This window comes from Rana temporaria, chromosome 4, assembly GCF_905171775.1.
Source record: "Rana temporaria chromosome 4, aRanTem1.1, whole genome shotgun sequence".
NCBI lineage: Eukaryota > Metazoa > Chordata > Amphibia > Anura > Ranidae > Rana > Rana temporaria.
This window is the reverse complement of record NC_053492.1, coordinates 279506438-279525272: the sequence shown is the minus strand read 5'-3', so window position 1 is coordinate 279525272 and position 18835 is coordinate 279506438. Positions and strand designations below refer to the sequence as shown.

Genomic DNA, 18835 nt, shown 5'->3' with positions numbered 1-18835 from the left:
CAGAAAGTCTCCCGGCTGGAGGGCAGTGACGACAGAGCGAACCAAATCCATCCGGAATCTTTGTACCTTTATGAAGCAATTGAGGGCCCTAAGGTCCAGAATTGGGCAAACGCCCTCCTTCTTTGATACTATGAACAGATTGGAGTAAAACCCCTGAAACCGTTCCTGTTCTGGGACAGGAATAACCACCCCGCATTTCAGCAGGGCTTCCCGACGAGTCGGTTGTAGCTGGAAGGAAAAAAATCTGTTTGGTGGGCAAGATAGAAATTCTATCTTGTACCCTGAAGACACTACTTCGCAAACCCACTGGTCGGGGACCTGAGAGGTCCACCAGGTCGCGAATTCGCGAAGACGTCCCCCCACCCGAGAGATGTTTGGGGGCAAACCTTCATGCGGACGTAGCTTTGTCTGCAGGTTTGTGAAACCAGGGAAGTCTCTGTCCCTGAGCAGGCACTTTATCGGCCTGTGGTCTTTTACCTGCCTTACTGGGCGGACGAAAAAAACGCTTGTGTGCGGTAAAGGGCCCTTGCCTATGACGTGGTTCCTTCCCCTCTTTGGACTGTGGGAGCAGTGTGCTCTTACCTCCTGTAGCATCTTTAATTATGTCATCCAGGGAAGCTCCAAATAGGGCAAGTCCATCAGGGCTTTCTTGGAAGATTGGTCGGCGCAACAAATCCTTAACCAAAAGTAGACGGCGTAACACCACAGCCTGACTTAAAGTCCTGGCCAGCAGAGGAATAGTGTCCAAGGCTGATTCGCAAACAAATTTTAGGCCTTGTACTAGTTGGTCAGCTAGGGCTACCTCGTTCAAGGAAGCCTGACGTGCTTGTAACCCATTGAGCAGCATCTTTGCCCATTCCGTGAATGTCAGACACCAGGGACCCAACTATGGTTGGGCATACCGCTGAACCCACTACCGCGCAGGGTCTTTGAAGGCAGGAGCCCCCTCCACCGGTATGGTGGTTAGCTTGTTTAATCTGGACACAGGAGGGTCCACTATCGGGGACAAGATCCATTTTTTCAAGAAACTCTCCTCAAGAGGGTAACGCACTGCCAGATTTATAGGGACTGAAAAAACCTTCTGTGGTTTATCCCACTCCTTGTATAAAAGTATGTCTAAAGACACACAAGAAAACACTTTAGCAATGCGGGTTGCTTTACGGAACCCAAAGGAGACTGCTTCTGCAGACCCCTCTATCTTTTGAGTAACTCGCACTGCAGTGATAAGGTCACTTACTAGAGCCCTATCGTGTGCTGACCTCACTGTCTGGGCGATCTTGGTCCGCATCCTCAGATACCTCAGAGCCAGGGTCATGAGCGCTAGCTGGACCCGGCTCCACATCCGAGTTGTCCCCAGAAGATGGCGGGGGGCTTTCTAGCCCCCGTTCTCCCACACGCTGCTTCCACCTTGGCCACTAAGGCATCTAGGATTGCCGACATAGCATCCACCGATACAATGGGTGCAGGGGCATCGATTGCCAGCTCAGGTTTCTCAGGGAAAAAGGCGTCTGCTTCTGACGCCATGCTGTCCACACACCTGACACATGGAATCTCAAACAAGTAACCCACCACTCCTGGCTGCAGCAGAGTCCCCCCCCAGAGGACTCACCACCCAGGAACCGTAGTAGATGGTTTAGATCAGGGATCTCAAACTGGCGGCCCTCCAGCTGTGGTAAAACTACAAGTCCCATCATGCCTCTGCCTGTGGGAGTCATGCTTGTAACTTTCAGCCTTGCAATGACTCATGGGACTTGTAGTTTCGCAACAGCTGGAGGGCCACCAGTTTGAGACCCCTGGTTTAGATAGCAGAGCTGCTTCCTGCAGAGTGTGTCGATCTGTGCTCTCCAAAGCTGTGATCGAAGGCTGTTTGTGGGGCTGCTATTTTTGTCAATCTTTCAGATTGCTCAGTCAGCAGCGTGCATCTGTTCATCTGCCATTTTCAAATGGTCTGATCCATGGTAAAATGGCCGCTGATCTGACACTAGAGGCCAACAGGGCAGAAAACCACAGTGCAGCAGAGTAATGCAGCAGTCAGTACACATCAGCAGAAATCACCAGGAAAATAGTCGCCGAGCGTCGCTAGAGGCCAATATAGATGCGGCTACAAGAACATGGCCGCCAGTGCAAGTAAAGAAATACAGCATGGACACACCAAACATGTCCGCCGACAGCATGGAGCAGGACACTCAGGTAAGCAGAATCGTGTATGCAGCTTTATTCACTGATTTAGTGTATCTTATATCCTGGTCATATGCATGCCCCGGAGCATGTAGCTCACCGGCCACCCCTGGAGCGACAGGGCATGTTGTGGAGGACCCAGTGCCTAGCTAAGGTCGGCACACGCTCGATGGCCGAAACTGGGGGGAGGGGGGACTACAAGGATCTGGGATCCAGCCTGTCACCCAGTCGGCAGTTGATAGTAGACTACAGAAACAAAAAAGCTGAAAAAATAGAAAAACTGCAAGACCGTGGGCCAGAAGGGAGTCATGTGCTTCTCCTATGCTAGGTAGAAAAAAACTGAGCTGCGAGATGTAGGGAGAGGGGTTGTACCCAGAGGGACCGCTCCCTGGGCGAAACTGTACAGTGTTTGATGTGATTAACACTTTCCAACAAGTTTTCTGCCTAGTCCACTCCTGATTGAAGGCTAATACTCTCAAGAATGCTGCTGTGTCTGTCCATGAACCGAAGAGAAAGAAAGTCCCAATAAGCGTATATTGATTGGTTTGCGCAAAAATGTCTACACATTATAGTATGTATAAAAACAAAGTACTAGTAATGGTGGTGATCAATGAGTTATAGACTGATAGTATAGCGGGCAATCTGACACTTTGTGGGAACCAGTTACACTAATACAGTGATCAGTGTTCAAAATATGCACCAACACTGACTGGGAAGGGGTTAAACATCTAGGGCGATCAAAGGGTTAAAATATTACACATGATTTCTATAGCTTTAACAGTTTACATTGTAAAGCACTGCACGGGGGGGGGGGGGGGGACAGCACAATTACAATATAGTTCAATTAAGTAGGAATAGGAGGACCCTGCTCATGGAGCTTACAGTCTAAAGGAAGTGGGTGGTGGTACAAAAGGTGAAAGCTGCCAGGATGATCTGACAGGGGTGACTTTGGAACAGTTCTTAGGACATGGGGCAGGCTTCCTTGAATAAGTGAGTTTTCAGGGATCGGCCAAAAGGCAGACAGGGTAGAGGCTGACCAGACATACTGGGGCAGGGAGTTCCAGAGGATGGGAGATGCTCTGGAGAAGTCCTGGAGGCAAGCATGGGAGGAGCTAGAGGGCAGGTGGTCTTGGGAGAACCGGAGTGGACAATTTGGGCAATATCAGCGGATGAGGATGTTGATGTACCTGCCGGCGATGTGGATAGTCTTGCATGTTAAATGTGTGGCTAACCCAGTGGTGGCTGGTGCTCCAAATTTTTTGGGGTCACAAACAAACGAAAAAAAAAAAAACATCAATTGCAGCCCCACTGTGCCTAAACGCAGCCATTGTGCCATAAAAGTCGCCACTATGCCATAAAATTGTTGCCACTGTGCCATGCCATCAAACGCAGCCACTGTCGCCACTGTGCCACGCCAAACGCAGCCACTGTGCCATGCCATTGTCGCCACTGTGCCATGCCATTGTCACCATTTTGCCCCTAAAATGCCGCCAGATACCCCCCCCCCCCCCCCCCCGCTTGACACTTACCTTTCTCGGTCAGTCATCCTCAGATCCTCCACGATCCCTCAATGTAGTCCCGCCCTCGATGTCGCTTCAGCCAATCAGGTTACCGGTAACCAAATCCGGTGAACCCAATTGGCTGAGATGCGTGTCAGTGTTAACTAAGACACGCACCCCCGCACGTCCCCTGGTTAACTATTTGGAAGCCGATTACAGCCCTCAGGCTGTAATCAGAAAGCCTATTGGAGCCGCTGGCTCTGACACACACTCCCACAGCCAACCAGCTGCCGTTAGATGGCCAGCGCTCGCCAGGGGCCGGCCATCTGAATAGTGGGCGGCAGTGGCGACAATACATAGATTCATGCAATGCATGAATCTATGTATTGTTTTTCAGTGGCGGTGCAGGAACAAGAGGGGGCAGTGCTCCTGCGCCCTCTATGGACGCACCACCACTGGGCTAACCAGTGTTTATGCATGTACTGGGAGGTGCTTTCACTCTGATGTGCTGGTATTTATTCCCTGCTTTGGGAAACAAAAAACACCACAAGCCTGCTGACAGGACAGTGTTCTGTCTTGTTGAAAGACACAGAGCCCTGTCCTGTTTTTCTTGCCGATCAGCGAGTGCAGGTGGTTATCCATTGGCTGGCACTCACTGAGCAGCATGTACTGTAGCTAATCACAGCAGTGGCAGCTGGTGCTCTATTTTGGGGGAGTAGCAAAACCTAACACTATACCTCCCCGGGTGGTAGGTCTAGACCCCCCCCCCCTCTCCATCGGCCCACCAGACCTACACATACCCCATCTAGATGGTGGGCAGTGCTTCCTCCTCGTCAGCTTCACCCTGCATCTCCTCCTCCATGGCTTCACAGTGGCCTCCCCTGCGTCTTCTGCTCCTCGTCGGCAGCCAATTTGATTGCTTCTCCTCTCGGCCAATCAGGTCTCAGGACCTGCTTCCCGATAAATCAGGAGAAGAATCAGGAAGACCATAGTGAATATTAATTCACTAATGTCACAACTGGGTGCACCCCAAGCCCACCCTTTTTTTAAAGCCAATTAGAGCCTCCTGCTCTAATCACATGCTTCTAAAAAATAAAAAAATAAATTCAATTGGAATCCATGTGTCTGACACTCTGGGTGTAGATTAGGGGTGGGAATCATGGCTTGGGGGGGGCAGCCCTTATGGATAGGCTGCCACTAAATCACAGCACGCACTGTAGCTGGAAGAGTAGAATCACGTATACATACAGTATGTGATTCTGTGCATGGTCAGGAAGTGAATAAACAATGCCAGAATACGATGTTGCCGATGCTGTCTGAGAATCATACTTTTGTGTAACAGCACATATAGCATTAAAGCATCACCGCAACATTTTCCCATGTCACCCTCAAAGTTAGAGCAATTTAAAACATCATACAGTTTTGCATTTATAGTTTTCGGACTTTACAATGTACAGTATTTAATTAACCTCCTGCAAACTGAACCCAGATACATTTGCTGATTAACATATGTACAATATATGTTTAGCATTAAAAATAGTAAAAAAATTGCTTGTCACACTTGACCCAATAAGACTATCCACAGTACCATGGTTCAGTTTTTCCAAGAGGACCTTGAACTTATTTTTAACATAATCTAAAATGTCCATGGCTGCGTGATGTGATTAAAAAAAAAAAATGTTTTTGAAGTACAAAAATATTTGTAAGACCAACCACAAAGCCAATGTTTGCCAAATTTCAGGCACTGGAATGGAACTTTGGGGGCATGCTGTGCTATAAGAGGCTGATTAGAGCATACCTTGCTGAGCAGAGAAGATTATAGAGGCACCTGGCTGAGATGCCAAGATAGAAAGAGAAAGATCCTAATTAATTTTTACTGAACGTGTACCTTGTTGACCTTTGCGAAAAAAAGATTTCATTTAAGCATCACTAAAAAAACAAAACAAGAATTTTCAATAAAGTCTAAATGCATATATACTGGTTCCTTCCTTTGCTCTCCATCCTGACAGATCCAGGACGAGGGGGGGGGGCGGAGGAGCACAGGGGGGGCCAGAGGAGCACACAGAGGACACGGAGGGGGGGAGACACCGGAGGAGCACACAGAGGACACGGAGGGGGGACACCAGAGGAGCACACAGAGGACACGGAGGGGGGACACCAGAGGAGCACACAGAGGACACGGAGGGGGGACACCAGAGGAGCACACAGAGGACACGGAGGGGGGACACCAGAGGAGCACACAGAGGACACGGAGGGGGGACACCAGAGGAGCACACAGAGGACACGGAGGGGGGACACCAGAGGAGCACACAGAGGACACGGAGGGGGGACACCAGAGGAGCACACAGAGGACACGGAGGGGGGACACCAGAGGAGCACACAGAGGACACGGAGGGGGGACACCAGAGGAGCACACAGAGGACACGGAGGGGGGACACCAGAGGAGCACACAGAGGACACGGAGGGGGGACACCAGAGGAGCACACAGAGGACACGGAGGGGGGACACCAGAGGAGCACACAGAGGACACGGAGGGGGGACACCAGAGGAGCACACAGAGGACACGGAGGGGGGACACCAGAGGAGCACACAGAGGACACCGGAGGAGCACACAGAGGACACCGGAGGAGCACACAGAGGACACCGGAGGAGCACACAGAGGACACCGGAGGAGCACACAGAGGACACCGGAGGAGCACACAGAGGACACCGGAGGAGCACACAGAGGACACCGGAGGAGCACACAGAGGACACCGGAGGAGCACACAGAGGACACCGGAGGAGCACACAGAGGACACCGGAGGAGCACACAGAGGACACCGGAGGAGCACAGAGGACACGGGGAGGAGGACCCCGGAGGAGCACAGAGGACACGGGGAGGAGGACCCCGGAGGAGCACAGAGGACGAGGGGGGGGACACTGAAGGGAGCACAGAGGACACCGGAGGGGGGGGGACCGGAGGAGCACAGAGGACACCGGAGGGGGGGGGCACCGGAGGAGCACAGAGGACACCGGAGGGGGGGCACCGAAGGAGCACAGAGGACACCAGAGGGGGGGGCACCGGAGGAGCACAGAGGACACCGGAGGGGGGACACCGGAGGAACACAGAGGACACCGGAGGGGGGACACCGGAGGAGCACAGAGGACACCGGAGGGGGGACACCGGAGGAGCACAAAGGACACCGGAGGGGGGACACCGGAGGAGCACAGAGGACACCGGAGGGGGGACACCGGAGGAGCACAGAGGACACGGAGGGGGGGGACACCGGAGGAGCACAGAGGACACGGAGGGGGGGGACACCGGAGGAGCACAGAGGACACCGGAGGAGCACAGAGGACACGGAGGGGGGACACCGGAGGAGCACAGAGGACACCGGAGGAGCACAGAGGACACCGGAGGAGCACAGAGGACACGGAGGGGGGACACCGGAGGAGCACAGAGGACACCGGAGGAGCACAGAGGACACGGAGGGGGGACACCGGAGGAGCACAGAGGACACCGGAGGAGCACAGAGGACACCGGAGGAGCACAGAGGACACCGGAGGAGCACAGAGGACACCGGAGGAGCACAGAGGACACCGGAGGAGCACAGAGGACACCGGAGGAGCACAGAGGACACCGGAGGAGCACAGAGGACACCGGAGGAGCACAGAGGACACCGGAGGAGCACAGAGGACACGGAGGGGGGGACACCGGAGGAGCACAGAGGACATGGAGGGGGGGACACCGGAGGAGCACAGAGGACACGGAGGGGGGGACACCGGAGGAGCACAGAGGACACGGGGGGGGACATTAAAGTCGTTGAGCCCTTCTTTACACCAAATATATATATTACAGCACAATTCTGTGCAATTCACATGCGGTTTAGAGCAGTGCGATTTGAACCCAATCATTTTAAAAGAGTTCAAATCATACCACATCAAAGAAGCACAGGCACCTTTTTTGGAGCTGCATCGCAAGTGCATCATATGGTCTTTTTGTACTGTGCGATCCGATGTGTGCAAAGTGCACTGTGTTTGTGATCTGCTGCGGGTGTCAATAAGAAGTTAAAGGGAGTAACCGCTCCAGGTGGGTGTGTTGGGAAAATCAGCAACAGTTCAGGAAATCAAGGGTGCTGGCAATGCACAAAGCAATAATTATAAGGAAAGACGGGATGGACAGCCGCACTCCAAAAAAAACATAAGGTTGTCTTTATTGTAAAAAAAATGGATAAAAAAATGCACTACAAAACAAGCATAACACGGGGAAAACAGCCTACACATTTCACACTCCAATTAGTGCTTAGTCATGGCTCAATGACTAAGCACTAATTGGAGTGTGAAACGCGTAGGCTGTTTTCCCTGTGTTCTGCTTGTTTTGTAGTGCATTTTTTATCAATTTTTAAAACATTTTTACAATAAAAGACAACCTTATGTTCTTTTGGAGTGTGGCTGTCCATACCGTCTTTCCTTATATCAATTGTCAATAAGAAGTTAATGACATCCCAAAAGGATTGCAAACAGTGCGATAGCAATGCTGTGCAGGAAAAGCGCAGTGATTGCGGTGTTTCTCACACTGCATATGTCTGAACCTAGGTTAAAAGATGGCCAATAGACAGGCAGCAATCACAACATAAAGATACATTTTCAAGAAAGCTTTTATTAGATTGTCAAAAGTGACCATTGTTTGCATTGATCATGTTTAAGATAAAAGCATATGATGTGACTGTAGATCTAATCTTTTTGATCCCAGATCTCTTCATAAAGAGGACCTGTTGTCCTTGCATTTCTTGCAATAGGAATAAAAGTGATTCAAAAATTAAAGGGACAGTGTAAAAATAAATAAAATACAAATTTTAAAGCATCCCCATCCCTCCATGCTTGCGTGCAAGTGTGAATACACACGCATATGTAAATGGTGTTTGCACCACACATATGAGGTATTGGAGCTCTGTGACACTAAACAGGTCCTGTAAAAAACTTTAGTAATATAAAATGGCAGATAAAATAAAAAAAATTATATATATATATATATATATATATATATATATATATATATATATATATATATATATATATATATATATATTTTAAATGCATGGGAACTGTATTGAGGTTATTCCTGGCAACATAAGTTTTAGCAGACTGTACATCTGTTATACATGTACTGGGACTACAATGCTGTCGTTACATAATAAGGTGCCATGTTCCACTTCATTTTCTCTCGGCATATTGTATTTTGAATTATTAGCAGATGTACAGCAACTGCACAGAATGTTACTCCCAGCTGGGTTATAAATGCCTCATGTAAATTTGTTCATCTGGCTTATAAATCAATGTTTTATTTATAGCTGTAATCCTGTTAGGCAAACACTTTCAGGATAAAAAGAGAAAATAGTCATCCTAGTTCATCTCTCATCCCCAAGAAAGACTCTTTCAGAATTACAATTCATCCACAGCAATGCCAATATCACTTTTATTTTCATATTAAACAATTGAAGTCACAAACATTGCTACAGTGTTGGACAAAGTAACACACAGAAATGCAGCTCTTAGTTGCTGGCTGTTAATTCTGTCAACCTTTCACGTGACTTTTTTCCCTAGACACTTTAGTTTATGGAACGGTCACATAGAAAATGCATGACATAAGGCACTGAGACATTGGTTGCCTTGATTATTATTTTTCCTATTTTGCAAAGACAAATAGCTGGAACAATATCATAGGGTGACCTAATTCTTTCAATGATTTATAAGTTAAATGATAGGTGTGAGACATGGTGACATAAGGAAACACCTGATTTGCTGTCCTCAAAACAAATCTTTACTGTTGCATTTTCTTCTATAACAAAACAGATTGTATATGCCTTGTCCTCCAATTGTTGGTGCTTTTTTAAGTTTACAGTTTTCAATAAACTTGCTTTGTAAAATATAACCCACATAACATTCTTTGTCATATAGCTCAGACCTAGACTATATCCATCTAGAGTAGAAAATATATTTCTATATTTCAGCGAGGGCGCCAAGTACCAAGAGATATATCATTCCCACATGAATATGTTGCATAGTCCGCACACAGCCTGCCGGTTAGAGCAGATCAGTGCTGCTCCTCCCAGCAAAAAAAAATTCCCATTCAGGATCACGTTCAAGTATCTGATTTTTCTTCTGGAGTTTCAGCTGGGGTTTCTCCGGAAGGTTCCCCTCCTCCTGCACCATCATCTAATTTAAAAAAAAGTAATATAATTAGTGTTTTGGTCATTTATCTATCAAGTATTCAAGTTTTCATTGCAGGACAAAGTAAAGGCATAGTAGAGGGGCCAGCAGATGGAACTGAAGTAGGGAACTAGTTCCTAAACACGTGCATTTGTTTTAGTTCAAATTTGGGACATTTTCGTTATCGTTTTAACAAACTACCACAAATGCTTAGAATCCGAAATCTGAAAGATCAGACATAAAAAAAAAATTTTATTTTCATTGCTACAACAGTTCGATATAGATAGGAGATTCGACATGACACTGACAATAGCAATCTGTGTCTATCGAACCTGTCGAATGTGCCCAACCTTAACCATTAGTCCAAGATTATTCTACATAGAGAGGAAAGATTCGACATTATAGAGACAGTGTTGGGGTAGACCCTTTCACAGGAACGTCGAAGATTCGACGAAGCAGCGAAAAACATACAAATGTCGAATCTGTCATTGAAGTTCTAAGAAGATTCGACAAGCAGGTAAACTGTACGATGCCACATTTCAGGTCAAATGCTTGGCCCATAGACTATAGAAGAAGTCGAATGTTGGTTGACTAGTACTAAATTATAAATGTAATTATTACTAGTGTCATACATTAGAATTCTTCTATAGCTTGTAGGAGGAACATTCGACCGGAAATGTACGATTGCGACTTCGTACAGTTTAGCTGCTCCATCGAATCTTCTTAGAACATTCGGCAGACACCATAAGCCTTCAATGACAGATTCGACCTTAATTCAGATTTTCGGACAAATGCATCTTTAACGAAACTAAATAAAAACGGATTTCAGGAGTAACTAAATGTATTTTTCGGACGAAAACGAAATTGCAAAACGACATATTTCAGTGTGCACATGTCTACTAGTTACCTGACATATCCAGAAGATTTATTAACCGGCTTAGGTCTTGTATAGAGTAAAGATCAGTGGTGCAACAGGAAAGTTTTAGGCCCCTATCAGATGAGGGAAAACTCCGTCCCGGTCAGCAGGTGATCCCCCTCACAGATCCCCTGCTGGTCAGAGCAGAGCGCGTGGATGACAACATCTATGTCCGCTTAGTTTCTGCAGAACTAACATGGAAAGGAGTTTGTTCTGCTTTATGGGTGGGAAGGAGTAACCAGACTCCACTTTCCGTTTACACCCTACTACCCTTTGTTCCAATCTGCCTTAATGGAGGAGGAAGGATCGATCCAATCAGGTCAGTCTGGATAACTGAAAGGCATACCGATTTGACCTATCTTGCTAAAGAAGCGGTAGACCCTTTCTTAAAAAGTGTCTTGTTAAAACAAAGGACTGCATGTTAAGACCTCATGTACACTGCTGCTGGTAAATTAACGTTTAGGAGCAGTTGGGCATTTTTTTCAGCTGCCCCTGAACTCTCCTCTATGTTATCTTATCAGCACATGTACACCGAGTCATTAAGGGCTAGTTAACACTTGCTTCAAAACATGGCTTCAGACATGTTTTTTTTAAAGCTCTGTACGCCAGTCAAAGCCCCGTCACTAAATAAAATGGTTTGCTTAGAATCCTGTTTATACAGGCTTTTGCTTGGTGCTTTAATGAGGCTTTGGTGGGGCTTCAATGAAGTTTTGATGAGGCTTTGTGGAACTTCAATGAGTCTTCGGTGTGGCTTCAAGCGAGCTTTGCTATAGAGTTCTATGGAGGCTTTGAAGATGCTTTGAAGCACCACTAAAGCGACATTGGGGTATAATTTTTAAAGCAAAGACGAAGAAAAGCAAAGCAGAAGCCTGTGTAAACAGGACTGTAAGCTAACCATTTTATTTAGTGACAGGCTTTTACAAAGCCTGTCCAAAGCCTTGTTTTGAAGCAAGTGTAAACTAGCCATCAATGTGTGTTGAAGCCGAAGCAAGTGTAACTGAGCAGTAATAGTCGTTTCCAGGCAGTTGAGGTTAGAAGCATTTTTTGAAAAGCAAAAAAAAAAAAAAACAAAAAAAAAAAAAAGGCGTTCAGGATGGATGCTCAGCGGCATTTGAAATGCCAAATGCCTGTATTAGCTTGTAAAGCCGAATTTTATTTATTGGTGTTTTTAATGAAAATCCATTTCTGACCATTTACAATGTAAAAAATGCTTCTAAATGCAAACGTTGCTAAACACGGCATGTAAGTGTGGCATAATGGGTGTTTTTAAATGTTGGTTACTATCAAGTTCCATCATTCAGGAGAGGTTTTAAAATGTCTAAAGTATTTATTTTTTTAAATAGAAAACAAGACTTTATTTTTTCTATTTATCTGTTCTTTGAAATGGTTTTGCACAGAGAAGCCAGGATCTTCCTCTTCCCAGGTCCCACGTCAAACATTCCTGGCCCCTCCCCCTGCCAAGTGCTCCACAGCAAGCAGCTTGCTATGGGGGCACCTGAGCTGGGCCACTGCTCTGCGTTTCTATTCAGACACGGAGCTTCAGTTTGGCCCTGCCCCCTTTGTCTCCTGATCAACTCACTGGCTGTGATTGGCAGCAGCAAGAGCCAATGGTTTCAGCTACGGCCAAAAACCAATCAGGAGTGCGAGTCGCCCGGAAAGCTAAGGCTTTCCTGGACATCGCTGGATCAAGGAGGCTCAAGTATTAAGGGGCTGGGTGGTTGTTGCACACGCAAGGTTTTTTACCTTCATGCATACAATGTAAAAGCTTTTTTTTTTTGATTGAGTAGCACATGGTTAAAATCCCATTGTGTTTATTAGGTTGTATGTATCCTGCTTGGGAGACGTCTATCTTTCTGTGGGAAAACACACCAGAAAGTAAAAGGGAATTTTTTTTGGAAGTGAGATGACTTCACCCATAGAAAACCGTTATCCAGTATGTCCTGGAAGATTACTCCTCACCTCTTGGAACAGCAACAGCCATTACATTTTGGATTTTCCAGCACTTTCTGTCCTTTGAATAATGCTATAAAATTACCAGATTCCCAATTTGTTTAAAGTGCTTCCAATGGATTTTTTTTCCCCCTAAAAAAATAAAATAAAAAGATATTTTATACTTACCTGTATTGCACAAAACGTTCCTTACATCCTCTTCTGGAGCTCCCCAGCCGGTGCCCTCTGCTTTTCCCCTCTTCCTAGTACACCCTAAGCAAGTCATGTGCTATGGGAGCACCCATGCGGGAACACTCCTTTACCAGGCTGTGAGCTTCTGTAGATGCGCATAGCAACAGCGTGGCTAAGCCATGCCCCCCACTCCCTAACAGGTTTTGACTGACAGCAGCAGTAGCCTATGGCCCCCCCTTCTGCCTGTGTGTCCTGTGAGAAGGAGAGGAATGCTGCTGAAAACTGGCACAGTGCTGGAACGAGGGCTGCAGGGAATGCATTAAGGTTACATTATATTTTTTTTAGAACCACTTTAAAAATTACATGGGTGAGGCTTCAAATATGGTCTCCAAATAAAAAACATTTAGCAAGTGTAACAAAGCTCACTTTTATGGATAATAGTTATAGGACACAGTAGCAGTAATATTTAAAAAACACATTTTCTGATTAGGTTGCTGACTTTCAACTGTAATATCCATCCTTATAATTTAATATGATGAAATACCAGTTACCACCCAGTCAGTGGCGGTTCGTCCATAGAGGGTGCTGGAGCGCCGCCCCCTCTTGCTCTCACCGCCACTGAGTATAATAACATAGATTTATGCATTGCACAAATCTATGTTATTGTCACTGCTGCGCTGTTCTATTCAGATGGCCGGACATGAGGCAGCTGGTTGGCTGTAGGGAAGTGCCTATCAGAGCCAACAGCTTTGATAGGCTTTCCGAGTACAGCCCTTGGGTCCCCGGAGGATTATCCTCGAAACGTAGGGGTGTGCTTTCCTTGGATAAGACTGACAGGCATGTCAGCCAATCAGGTTGGCCGGTTCTGGCTACCGGTAACCTGATTGGCTGAATCGTCATAGAAGGCGGGAGAAGACATAGAGTCGAGGACGTGGATGGCTGACTCCAGTAAAGGTAAGTGCCGGGCGGGGGGGGGGGGAAGGTGCACAGCGGCAACGAAGGGCACACAGTGACATCAATGGGCACAGCGGCTGCGCTTGATGGCATGGCACAGCGGCTGCGTTTGATGGCATGGCACAGCGGCTGCGCTTGATGGCATGGCACAGCGGCTGCGCTTGATGGCATGGCACAGCGGCTGCGCTTGATGGCATGGCACAGCGGCTGCGCTTGATGGCATGGCACAGCGGGTGCGCTTGATGGCATGGCACAGCGGGTGCGAATTGATGGCACAGTGGTGCGAATTGATGGCACAGTGGCTGCGTTTGATGGCATGGAACAGTGGTGACAATTGATGGCACAGTGGCTGCGTTTGATGGCATGGCACAGTGGTGATAATTGATGGCACAGTGGCTGCATTTGATAGGCACAGTGAGGCTGCAATTTTTTTTCCCGTTTGCGCCCCCCCCAAAAATTTTGAGCACCAGCCGCCACTGCACCCAGTCTATGGACGAATGACGCTGGGCTCAGCCTTTCGTCGATCCGGGTGGACGCCATATGATATCCTCCCGGATCGAGCCAAAAACAGGGCCAAAAATGGCGTAGACTGTCACCAGCTGATGACTGATCACTGTACCAGCCCGCTGCCAGTACCATTTGACCGCTGTAACCAATCACAGCAGGTCACATGACAGTTGTAAACAATGGATGGCTAACTTTCAAGCCATCCATTGTGTACAATTGTGTTGCTAGCTGTGATTGGTCACAGTGATCACATGGTACAGACTGGGCCAATGAGATCAGCTGTGGCCAATCACAAAACTGAATGAATAGATTTCATTCAGTAAAATGCTTGCATATAGCAATGAAATTTGGCCAGGGCAGAAATGGGGTAAAGGTGCCTGGTATTGAAGTGGCTAATAAAGTAAAATGCAGATTTTTTTCATGTAAATTTTATTTAAGTGAACATCCAAGTGTATCACTTAAAGTTATTTATTGCCGATCACAGTAATCCCACCGACAATATTTAATCTACCTTTTTCATTTGCGGTGCAGATTGGGGTATAGCAAGCCAGTAATGGCAAAAAGAACTGCTACTGGAATCCAAAATACAATACTGGTTACTAGTTTTTTGCCCTCAGCTTTGGTTTTATGGGCATAGCTTGTGGGCAGGGTTTAATCACCGTAACCAAAAGGGTGGTTGAAAACAATAGACATTGGTACTTCAACATTATTTTATGGTGTAGAAATTGAGTAATCACAGAAATAAGATAGTATAAAGGCATTAACCTCCCTGGCGGTATGATTCTGTCTGGAATTACGTACCAAAAGCGGTACATTTATTTTGCAAGGAAATTTGGCGTTTTATACTGTAGGCCTGCAATTTTTAGAAATAACTCACTTAAATCTGACCAAGCAAGAGTCTTGTAGGCATCCCGGGTATGATTTTTTTTTTAAAACAAAAATTATAAATTATAATATAATAAATAATTATAAATAATTATAACAAATACTAATATAATTATAATAAAAATTATTCAATAATGTAATCAACTCAAAATCACTGAAATTTGCTCAGTTGCAGAATTGTCGCTGTCATTTTTTTTTTTTTTATGACGAATTTCCCCACAAATCGCTATCGCACATTTCTGCAAGTGATTATAATTTATTATTGCTGTTTTCTAGCTGATCTAAAACCATTTTTGACATAAAGGGACACTTTTGGACAATCTACAGTTTTTAGGCAGAAATGACATTTTTTATTTTTATAAAAGTACATGTAGGGCACTGGGCAGACCACTAGGGACAAGGGGGGTGTGTATTTTTTTACATACAGTATTGTAATCTATAAGATTACAGTATACTGTATGTAAAGTGTTTGTTTACTTTTTTGAATTTGGCGCCGTTCTCCGCTCCCGTGCGTCGTAACAGGGAACGGAGATCGGCGGCACACGGGGACTGTGAATCGAGCGAGGAGGACCCGCTCGCTCACACAGCGGGGTGGCATCGCTGGATCCAGGGACAAGGTGAGTAATTTGCCTGTGGATCCAGCGAAAGGTAAGCCACGCCGCTGCACGTCCACCCCGAGCGTGACTCGGGGATACCCATTTTAGCATTGAAAACCAACCCCGAGTCACGCTCGGGTTTACCGTCAGGGGGGTTAAATAGGTTTTAGGTTACACACTTCTTCATGCAGAAGGGTAAACTGTCAACAAGGGCATTTTTTCAGTAGGAATATATGACCTTACAGACCACAGGATCCCTGAGGACTTCACCCTTGAAGGAGATATCAAGGCTACTGGGTTGCCCCAATGCCCATAAAGTCCTTGAATGGAATCTGGCTGATGGCAGGAAACATACAAAAAATTGTCAGAAGAGATACCCTGTAGCGGAAACCTACCATTTCTCTCCTCGTCAGATACCCAAATACACTGTTCCTACTCTCTCCTTAACAAGGACAATTCTATCCATGACCGGCTCTCACACTGTGGACACTGAATGATGCAGAATCTGTTATTTAAGCTTCCCTTGTTAAGATGAACTCCCAAACCTTGAAGGTAATTGGCATCCAACAGGACATTCCCTCCCCCCCCCCCCCCCGAGGTGATCGTCTGGAGCACATAACAGGGGACAGAATAGCTCCCAATGGGTTTCTAGCATAAACAAAGTGGTACAGTGCCACATTAAGGTGAACAAACTGCAACCCAACACCTGCCTTCAAATGTATAGGCTTTCTATGGGAAGACATAGTACACTTAAGCAGTGATTACAAAAAGGAAAGGTTCTGTAGACTTGGACTGAAGATGTTTTCTTACATTTGCTGTCAGTGGCATTTTCCGTACACAGACAAGATCATTTTTGTAAATTTCAGTAGCAAGGTCTCCTGCTATTCCTGGCATTTCAAGCAATTGTGAGCGATCCCTTAGAATTGGTGTAGCACAGCTGTCAACTGATATTTTTAAAGTTGGGTTTTTTATTACAGAAAAGTTCAACCTGCTTTGCTGACATTTCTTTCTGAGAAGTACAGAGGCTGTCAATGCTGGTTTCTCCTCCTGCAAATGCTGGTTGTCTGGCTATCATGATGATCCTCTTGCTTCAGTACTTTGAGTAACTAATGCAGAACAAATGTAGATAAGGACATTTGACCAATACCTGAACAACATTTGATGTAATACTTATATTGTAAGACGTTACCTTGAGATACAGAGAGCTCTGCTAGTTTTTGTGGTAGATCAGTGGCTTCTGCCCCTGCTGGAGAACCCAAAATGTCTGGTAAGGCATTGCGGCGACCTGATCTTCCTGATGCTGCAAAATCTGTGACCACAGGCTCCACATCAGTCATTGCTGGCCTCTCTTCATAGCAACATCTGTAAGAGACAAAGAGCAAAGTCAGACTACTTCTAGATGGAACAAAATATATATATATATATATATATAAAGAAAGTACTGTATTTGCTGGCGTATAAGACTACCTTTTACACTTAAAAAAACTGGCCAAAAAAAGCAGGGGTCGTCTTATATGCCGGGTCAGCTGCTCAGATGCATGTTGGATGTGCGGTAATACTGTATGTAGCTTCAGCTACATACAGTATATACCGCTTAGCCAATTCCAGTGAGCGATGTATTCAAATGAATACAGAGCCTCCTCGGATTGGAGTAACAACCTCTGCCAATCCAAGCAGGCTACATACAGTATCCTGCCCGGATTGGCTTTAAGAGTCAGAGAGGCGTGGGCTGATGTTACAGCCTCTGTCAATCCAAGCAGGCTTTGAATTCATTAATATAATGCATCGCTTGCCGTGATTGGCTTCCAGCAAGAATGAAGAATATGGCTCCAGAAGGAAGAAATATGAAGCGCCAGAAGCATCGAAAGGGGGGTCGTCTTATACGGTGAGTACAGGCAAAAAAATTGTTAAAAAATGTAAAATTAGGGGGTCGTCTTATACGCCCGGTCGCCTTATACACTGGAAAATATGGTAATGATCTGTTTGGGTCATCTTAAATATATGAGAAACTCTTTGCCAATCGCCAAATACAAAAATCATTAAAATATTTCTAAACCTTATTTGGGTGACATTTTGTTAAAGCATTGTGCAAATACAATTATGTTTTCCGTTAATAAAAAACAGTTTTTTATCTCTATCATTTGTTGCAACAGTACTTTCGACCCCCCCTCATGTCTTTTCATTGGCTTTTTCTGTCTACATTCAACGCAATGAGTGTCAGCACAACGATGTAAAGTCTCCACTGAAAGCCAATGTAGCAGGTAGGCAATGCAGGTTGCAATTGGGAGGCAGGAGGCGTTGTCACCCCATAACAGAAATTGCAGAAACAAGGACCTTAAGGTATTTTTTTTAAAGAAAGCTTCAGATTTACAGCCCAACTAAACTTTTAGTTTAAATCAGCCAAAAACAGGCACATCAAAACAAAAAGGCATGCAAAGTCTTACAGTTAATTTCCTTTAGAAAGCAGCCACAGCCTGCCAGCATGCTGCACAGAATGACCCTGGCTTCCCCAAAGCTTCCTGTTATTTAAAAAGAAGGGTGCATGCTGGCAGGGGATGGCTTTTCTATTCGTGCTGTGGGTGCTTTCTAAATAGTAATATCTGTAATGCCCTGTACACACCATCATTTTTTTGACAGGAAAAACCATGTTTTTCCAGCAGGAAAACAGCTCAAATTTGTCTTGCATACACAAGGTCACACAAATCTTGTCTGAAATTCCGATCATCAACACGGTGACGTACGACGAGCCGAGAATAATAAGGGCAATCAATAGGCAGTTCGGCTCTTCTGCTTGATTCTGAGCATGCACTTTTTTTTGCGTCGTAATTGCATACAGGAGAACACGATTCCAAAGGAATTTTTCCTGTCACGAAAATTTAGATCCTGCTCTCAATCTTTTCTTGGCAGGAATTCTCACAGAAAAAGTGTGATGGAGCATACACACGGTTGGAATGCCTGACAAAAAGCTCACATCACACTGTGTAGGCAGC

General features: G+C 45.9%; 1 protein-coding gene across 1 annotated transcript in view; it reads right to left on the bottom strand.

Moving 5' to 3' along the window:
- Nucleotides 1-9098: 9098 nt before the first annotated feature.
- The window catches only part of LOC120937275 (cAMP-dependent protein kinase inhibitor alpha-like), a 242708-nt gene continuing 232971 nt past the window's right edge, over nt 9099-18835 (bottom strand). Inside the window, exons 2-3 of the mRNA XM_040350347.1 lie at nt 17035-17207; nt 9099-9872 (exon numbers count right to left, since the gene is read on the bottom strand). Of these exons, the coding sequence (XP_040206281.1) occupies nt 9799-9872; nt 17035-17207 (247 nt within the window). The 3' untranslated portion in view covers nt 9099-9798. The remainder of the gene's footprint in view (nt 9873-17034; nt 17208-18835) is intronic.